A 9303-nucleotide genomic window follows, 5' to 3' on the forward strand; every position below is an offset into this window, starting at 1 on the left:
ATATCATACTTAGGGACAAACTCATTCACAGAACCTGGCATATCATACTTAGGGACAAACTCATTCATTGAACCTAGCATATCATACTTGTCTGCCGGTACGAACACAAACCGCTCTGCGAGTACCTTGTGTTTGTTTTTTTATTCTAGAAATGGGTATATCATGGTTCCTATTATTAATTTCAGAACATGTTCTAGTAATCGCCCAAAATTTCATCATTTTATATGGGAATTGGTAATATATTCAATCAGCTTTTGACAAGATATATAACTTTAACATATCATACTTTGGGAAAACTTATTCACAGAACATAACATATCATACTTTGGGATAAACTCATCCACAGAACATAACATATCATACTTAGGGACAAACTCATTGACAGAACCTAACATATACTTTGGGATAAACTCATTCACAGAACCTAGCATATCATACTTTGGGATAAACTCATTCACAGAACCAGGCATATCATACTTAGGGACAAACTCATTCACAGAACCTGTCATATCATACTTAGGGACAAACTCATTCACAGAACCTGGCATATCATACTTAGGGACAAACTCATTCACAGAACCTGGCATATCATACTTAGGGACAAACTCATTCATTGAACCTAGCATATCATACTTAGGGACAAACTCATTCACAGAACCTGGCATATCATACTTAGGGACAAACTCATTCACAGAACCTGGCATATCATACTTCCGGACAAACTCATTCATTGAACCTAGCATATCATACTTAGGGACAAACTCATTCACAGAACCTGGCATATCATACTTAGGGACAAACTCATTCACATAACCTGGCATATCATACTTAGGGACAAACTCATTCATTGAACCTAGCATATCATACTTAGGGACAAACTCATTCACAGAACCTGGCATATCATACTTAGGGACAAACTCATTCACAGAACCTAGCATATCATACTTTGGGACAAACTCATTCACAGAACCTGGCATATCATACTGAGGGGCAAACTCATTCACAGAACCTGGCATATCATACTTAGGGACAAACTCATTCACAGAACCTGGCATATCATACTTAGGGACAAACTCATTCATTGAACCTAGCATATCATACTTAGGGACAAACTCATTCACAGAACCTGGCATATCATACTTAGGGACAAACTCATTCACAGAACCTGGCATATCATACTTTGGGACAAACTCATTCATTGAACCTAGCATATCATACTTAGGGACAAACTCATTCACAGAACCTGGCATATCATACTGAGGGGCAAACTCATTCACAGAACCTGGCATATCATACTTAGGGACAAACTCATTCACAGAACCTGGCATATCATACTTAGGGACAAACTCATTCATTGAACCTAGCATATCATACTTAGGGACAAACTCATTCACAGAACCTGGCATATCATACTTAGGGACAAACTCATTCACAGAACCTGGCATATCATACTTTGGGACAAACTCATTCATTGAACCTAGCATATCATACTTAGGGACAAACTCATTCACAGAACCTGGCATATCATACTTAGGGACAAACTCATTCACAGAACCTGGCATATCATACTTAGGGACAAACTCATTCATTGAACCTAGCATATCATACTTGTCTGCCGGTACGAACACAAACCGCTCTGCGAGTACCTTGTGTTTGTTTTTTTATTCTAGAAATGGGTATATCATGGTTCCTATTATTAATTTCAGAACATGTTCTAGTAATCGCCCAAAATTTCATCATTTTATATGGGAATTGGTAATATATTCAATCAGCTTTTGACAAGATATATAACTTTAACATATCATACTTTGGGAAAACTTATTCACAGAACATAACATATCATACTTTGGGATAAACTCATCCACAGAACATAACATATCATACTTAGGGACAAACTCATTGACAGAACCTAACATATACTTTGGGATAAACTCATTCACAGAACCTAGCATATCATACTTTGGGATAAACTCATTCACAGAACCAGGCATATCATACTTAGGGACAAACTCATTCACAGAACCTGTCATATCATACTTAGGGACAAACTCATTCACAGAACCTGGCATATCATACTTAGGGACAAACTCATTCACAGAACCTGGCATATCATACTTAGGGACAAACTCATTCATTGAACCTAGCATATCATACTTAGGGACAAACTCATTCACAGAACCTGGCATATCATACTTAGGGACAAACTCATTCACAGAACCTGGCATATCATACTTTGGGACAAACTCATTCATTGAACCTAGCATATCATACTTAGGGACAAACTCATTCACAGAACCTGGCATATCATACTTAGGGACAAACTCATTCACATAACCTGGCATATCATACTTAGGGACAAACTCATTCATTGAACCTAGCATATCATACTTAGGGACAAACTCATTCACAGAACCTGGCATATCATACTTAGGGACAAACTCATTCACAGAACCTGGCATATCATACTTAGGGACAAACTCATTCACAGAACCTGGCATATCATACTTTGGGACAAACTCATTCATTGAACCTAGCATATCATACTTAGGGACAAACTCATTCACAGAACCTGGCATATCATACTTAGGGACAAACTCATTCACAGAACCTGGCATATCATACTTTGGGACAAACTCATTCATTGAACCTAGCATATCATACTTAGGGACAAACTCATTCACAGAACCTGGCATATCATACTTAGGGACAAACTCATTCACATAACCTGGCATATCATACTTAGGGACAAACTCATTCATTGAACCTAGCATATCATACTTAGGGACAAACTCATTCACAGAACCTGGCATATCATACTTAGGGACAAACTCATTCACAGAACCTAGCATATCATACTTTGGGACAAACTCATTCACAGAACCTGGCATATCATACTGAGGGGCAAACTCATTCACAGAACCTGGCATATCATACTTAGGGACAAACTCATTCACAGAACCTGGCATATCATACTTAGGGACAAACTCATTCATTGAACCTAGCATATCATACTTAGGGACAAACTCATTCACAGAACCTGGCATATCATACTTAGGGACAAACTCATTCACAGAACCTGGCATATCATACTTTGGGACAAACTCATTCATTGAACCTAGCATATCATACTTAGGGACAAACTCATTCACAGAACCTGGCATATCATACTTAGGGACAAACTCATTCACAGAACCTGGCATATCATACTTAGGGACAAACTCATTCATTGAACCTAGCATATCATACTTAGGGACAAACTCATTCATTGAACCTAGCATATCATACTTAGGGACAAACTCATTCATTGAACCTAGCATATCATACTTAGGGACAAACTCATTCATTGAACCTAGCATATCATACTTAGGGACAAACTCATTCATTGAACCTAGCATATCATACTTAGGGACAAACTCATTCATTGAACCTAGCATATCATACTTAGGGACAAACTCATTCACAGAACCTTGCATATCATACTTTGGGATAAACTCATTCATTGAACCTAGCATATCATACTTTGGGATAAACTCATTCACAGAACCTTGCATATCATACTTTGGGACAAACTCATTCACAGAACCTAGCATATCATACTTAGGGACAAACTCATTCATTGAACCTAGCATATCATACTTAGGGACAAACTCATTCATTGAACCTGGCATATCATACTTAGGGACAAACTCATTCATTGAACCTAACATATCATACTTAGGGACAAACTAATTCATTGAACCTAGCATATCATACTTAGGGACAAACTCATTCATTGAACCTAGCATATCATACTTAGGGACAAACTCATTCAAAGAACCTTGCATATCATACTTTGGGATAAACTCATTCATTGAACCTAGCATATCATACTTTGGGATAAACTCATTCACAGAACCTTGCATATCATACTTTGGGACAAACTCATTCACAGAACCTGGCATATCATACTTTGGGACAAACTCATTCACAGAACCTAGCATATCATACTTTGGGACAAACTCATTCATTGAACCTAGCATATCATACTTTGGGACAAACTCATTCACAGAACCTAGCATATCATACTTTGGGACAAACTCATTCACAGAACCTAGCATATCATACTTTGGGACAAACTCATTCACAGAACCTAGCGTATCATACTTTGGGACAAACTCATTCACAGAACCTAGCATATCATACTTTGGGACAAACTCATTCACAGAACCTGGCATATCATACTTTGGGACAAACTCATTCACAGAACCTTGCATATCATACTTTGGGATAAACTCATTCATTGAACCTAGCATATCATACTTTGGGATAAACTCATTCACAGAACCTTGCATATCATACTTTGGGACAAACTCATTCACAGAACCTGGCATATCATACTTTGGGACAAACTCATTCACAGAACCTAGCATATCATACTTTGGGACAAACTCATTCATTGAACCTAGCATATCATACTTTGGGACAAACTCATTCACAGAACCTAGCATATCATACTTTGGGACAAACTCATTCACAGAACCTAGCATATCATACTTTGGGACAAACTCATTCACAGAACCTAGCGTATCATACTTTGTGACAAACTCATTCACAGAACCTAGCATATCATACTTTGGGACAAACTCATTCACAGAACCTGGCATATCATACTTTGGGACAAACTCATTAACAGAACCTGGCATATCATACTTTGGGATAAACTCATTCACATAACCTAGCATATCATACTTTGGGACAAACTCATTCATTGAACCTAGCATATCATACTTTGGGACAAACTCATTCACAGAACCTAGCATATCATACTTTGGGACAAACTCATTCACAGAACCTGGCATATCATACTTTGGGATAAACTCATTCACAGAACCTAGCATATCATACTTTGGGACAAACACATTCATTGAACCTAGCATATCATACTTTGGGACAAACTCATTCACAGAACCTGGCATATCATAATTTGGGACAAACTCATTCACAGAACCTAGCATATCATACTTAGGGACAAACTCATTCACAGAACCTAGCATATCATACTTTGGGACAAACTTATTCATAGAACCTGGCATATCATACTTTGGGATAAATTCATTCATTGAACCTAGCATATAATACTTTGGGACAAACTCATTCACAGAACCTGGGATAAACTCATTCACAGAACCTGGGATAAACTCATTGACAGAAACATCTTTCCTACCATTTAAAATAAATATCCATAGATATGTTGAGATGACAAAAAATAAGTTGGCTTAGAGGTGAGTGATAGTTCCGCAATTTTGTAATTTGTCTGACGAGTTAGTAAACAAATCATCAATCTATGAAATAAAATATTTGTTGAAGATCTATTATTGATCGGAATTCCAAATTATGTTAATTACCACATGGTAAAAAATAAATTATTTAAAGCCCAATAAGGCGCAAAGGCGCAAGCCAGGGCCGACCGTGCAAGGGCTGTATAGGTAGCCTGGGGTCCTGGCTAATCTTGTCAGTATACGACGCGCAGCTAGATTGGGCCGGATCCCAGGCTACTGTATAGGCAGTCAATGTCGTTACAAACTTCCATTTGTTTGTTGATTATTGATCGTCCTGAACATGCTAGAAATATTTGCCACTGTACACTTAACAAACAAAATAAATCTATTATTGGAGCTAGAAAACAAATCTAAGTTGTCAACTAGGTATTTTTTGTGCTAATGCGGCATAGAGCAACCAACAATCAATCAATCAATCAACTATAGGCATTATTTAAGATACACCAACGTATGTAGACAGCATTTCTTTCATGGTAACTGATGCAGATAGAGAAAGGTACTAGAAGCAACATCCCGGTAATATCCATCCAATGGAGATTATCGGTCAACTTCAAAATTGTGGTATCTCTGGAATCTGATTGAAAACGTATTTCAATCTTCAGAAAAAAGACAGGCTACATCTGTGCTTTTTATGCCCTACCTACGATAGTAGAAGGGCATTATGTTTTCTGGTCTGTGCGTCCGTTTGTCCCGCCTCAGGTTAAAGTTTTTGGTCACGGTAGCTTTTTATGAAGTTGAAGTCCAATCGACTTCAAACTTGGTACACATGTTCCCTGTGATATGATCTTTCTAATTTTAATGTCAAATTAGACATTTTACTCCAATTTCACGGTCCAATGAACATAGAAAATGATAGTGCGAGTGGGGCATTCGTGTACTGAGGACACATTCTTGTTTTCTTTCATTTTTTTTTTACATAAATAAGGCCGTTAGTTTTCTCGTTTGAATTGTTTCACATGGTCTTATCGGGGCCTTTTATAGCTGACTATGCGATATGGGCTTTGCTCATTATTGATTGCCGTACGGTGACATATACCGAGTTGTTAATGTCTGTGTCATTTTGGTCTTTTGTGGATAGTTGTCTTATTGGCAATTAAACCACATCTTCTTTTTTTATATTAATAAGATCAACAATTTAAAGCAAAAACATCGCCCATAGAATAATGCTTGTGACACGAACGCAATATGCAAGCAGACAAGAATTTTCAGTCTTTGAATTACGAAATTTGAGTCTACTTTCACCAACGAAGATGAAGATGATGGTAGGCTAAAAAACGTCCAGCGGCAAGTTGATATGCATATTCAGGACGAAAACATGTTAATGTTTACCCTGATTTGTACTAAACTGATACGCTAAGAAGATAGTTAATTAACGACTCCGCCTCATCACTTTTCATATATGGAGCTTTCTTCGACAAGAGTCGCAGGCGCGGCAAAAGTCATATGAATGTGAAAGTAAATAAACTGACGAAGGGCACCAATTGATGTAAGCGACTCACATTTGCGTTGTGGAAGACTCATGAATGCGGATGAATATAATTATACATACATACAATAATTCCAGCCATCACCGTCCAATTCTTTCAGCATGACATGACGTGCTCTCGTAGAGTACATATGAAGAATATAGCATCTGGATAATGCGGGTTAAATTGCATTTATAAACAATTATCATAATACTACTTGGCTTTCTGTAATAATTAGTAATAATGTTTATTTGAAGAAACAACGATACATTGGTCGGCAAACACATTGGATATTATTTTGACCACGAGTGCACACGCTGAAAAAGCGAAGATGGCCTCCCTCGCCCATCATAATTAAATCCATACTACTCACTGAATATATCCGACTATTGCTTATAATATATGAGGGTCAAAATGGGGGGGGGGGGGGGGGGGCGTGTGTGTTATTCTGTAATCATTTAATGTTCACTCCTTTTTTTCTCTAATCTTCAAAAAGTTAGACCACGCATTTCTCTTATCTCCATTTTTTTTGCCCGTTATTCTCTAATCTTCATATTTAAGGGCATTATTCTTTAATTATTTACCCCCATCCAAACCCTAACATCATATAGTGATGGCCGTCTGTTGGTTTTTCCTCTTTGTTCGGGTTGTTGTCTCCGGCATATTCCAGTCTCTAAACCAGCATTGACGAATAAACCATATAAATAAGGCCAAGTTTACACGAGCCCTGTCATACATGATTACCATCCGATCATTTCATACACTCCAAATAACAAATACACATTTGTTTTAGGGGCCAGCTGAAGCCCGCCTCTGGGATTTTCTCAATTTGTTGAAGGCGATTGGTGACCTTGAGCTGTTTGACACATACCCCATTTCTTTTCTGACTTCAGTTGACTCATTATACTAGTCATAGACCCATTGTTGCCAGTGTCTTAGACATGACCACGAAAACTCAACTTTTCAAATGCATGAACCATAAAAATAAGGTCAAGGTCAAAATTCAGAATAACTCCGTAAACAAAAAGTAACTTGGAGTTTACTCTTAAAAGATCTTAAAACTGTACATTCTCTTGTGTTGTGATTTATGTATTTATACCCCAACACATCCGGTCTATGTTTTTTGTATTCTTTCTATCGATCTAGTCAAACCCTTTCAACTGGCTTTCATTGTTTGTTCGTATATGTTACCCCGAGTTCTCTTGGGTTGTGATTTATGTATTTATACCAATGGTTGTTGTTGGTTCTGATTCATCGGGAATTATTTTGATATAAGTTAGGCCGATAGTTTTCTTGTTGTTTCAATTTTTTAATGTCGGGCCTTTTATAGTCTGACTATAAGGTATGGGGTTTTGTCATGGTTGAAGACCACAGAGTCGCCTCTTTTTTTTTGTAATTTTATCACATCTTATTTCTATCAAGCTTATAGTAATCGTTACATACTGCAGGCATATGTAATGTTTGTACAAGTAACCGGACGACTAGCGACGCAAAGCAATGAGACCAGCCCAATAGGCCCTTTTCAGCTAAAATATTTCCGATACATTGTAAAATATTTTTCTCTCTCATTTAAATGCATAGGAATGCCATTATTACAGGTTCGAAGTATAAGATATATATATATGGTTGAGAAATAAGATGACATTTCCCATTGATTAAATCCACCGTGTATCATCAGTACAGCGGATATAGGTACCAACCAAGCGGGCATGATCTATTTTGACCTTACACGGTAACGAAAATCTGAGTGATGCTTTATCAATATTCAATGTACATTTCTCAACTTTTGAAAATCCTGCTCCCAAATAATTTTCGCATCGATTTTTTTTCTATTTATAAAACAACTTTGATATTCTAATAGGAGCACTTAACTTGTACATGCGCAAATAGTTGTGAATGTCAACACAAACTTTCAATTTCGATACAGTTTTTGAAATATTTACATGTTTAATCTGAAAGAAAGGTAATACAGGGCAAAAGTAATAGTTACCAATCATAATTCTACCTGTGATGCTCATTCCTTGAAACATTTTGGGTAAAAACTAATACACGAGTATGCAAATAAAGGTTTTGTGTACGATGTAAAGCAACATAACTATGCACCGTACAGAAGAATTATTGTGGTCAGCTAAACACCGTACACAGCGCTTCTTTTGGAATAAAATATCGAAAAATAACACATTATCTACAACATTTATGATATCGGATATGTTCCTTACGTCGTTACTACAATCCCCTTCCATTTCATGAATTTGACCTACTGAATTAGACTATTTACCGGATTTGTAATCACATAAGCAACACGACGGGTGCCGCATGTGGAGCAGGATCTGCTCATCCTTCCGGAGCACCTGAAATCACCCCTAGTTTTTGGTGGGGTTCGTGTTGTTTATTCTTTAGTTTTCTATGTTGTGTCATGTGTGCTGTTGTTTTTCTGTTTGTCTTTTTCATTTTTAGCCATGGCGTTGTCAGTTTGTTTTAGATTTACGAGTTTGACTGTCCCTTTGGTATCTTTCGTC

General features: G+C 37.2%; 1 protein-coding gene across 1 annotated transcript; it reads right to left on the reverse strand.

Moving 5' to 3' along the window:
- Positions 1-272: 272 nt before the first annotated feature.
- LOC134700949 (uncharacterized) lies at positions 273-1601 on the reverse strand. Its single transcript, XM_063562095.1, has one exon. It carries the CDS (start codon positions 1599-1601, stop codon positions 273-275), a length of 1329 nt encoding a protein of 442 aa, XP_063418165.1.
- Positions 1602-9303: the final 7702 nt, after the last annotated feature.

This window comes from Mytilus trossulus, unplaced genomic scaffold, assembly GCF_036588685.1.
Source record: "Mytilus trossulus isolate FHL-02 unplaced genomic scaffold, PNRI_Mtr1.1.1.hap1 h1tg000210l__unscaffolded, whole genome shotgun sequence".
In the NCBI taxonomy this organism is placed as follows: domain Eukaryota; kingdom Metazoa; phylum Mollusca; class Bivalvia; order Mytilida; family Mytilidae; genus Mytilus; species Mytilus trossulus.

Excerpts from the sequence above, each read along its gene's own strand:
- LOC134700949 (XM_063562095.1), bottom strand. The coding sequence starts at position 1,601 with ATGCTAGGTTCAATGAATGAGTTTGTCCCTAAGTATGATATGCCAGGT.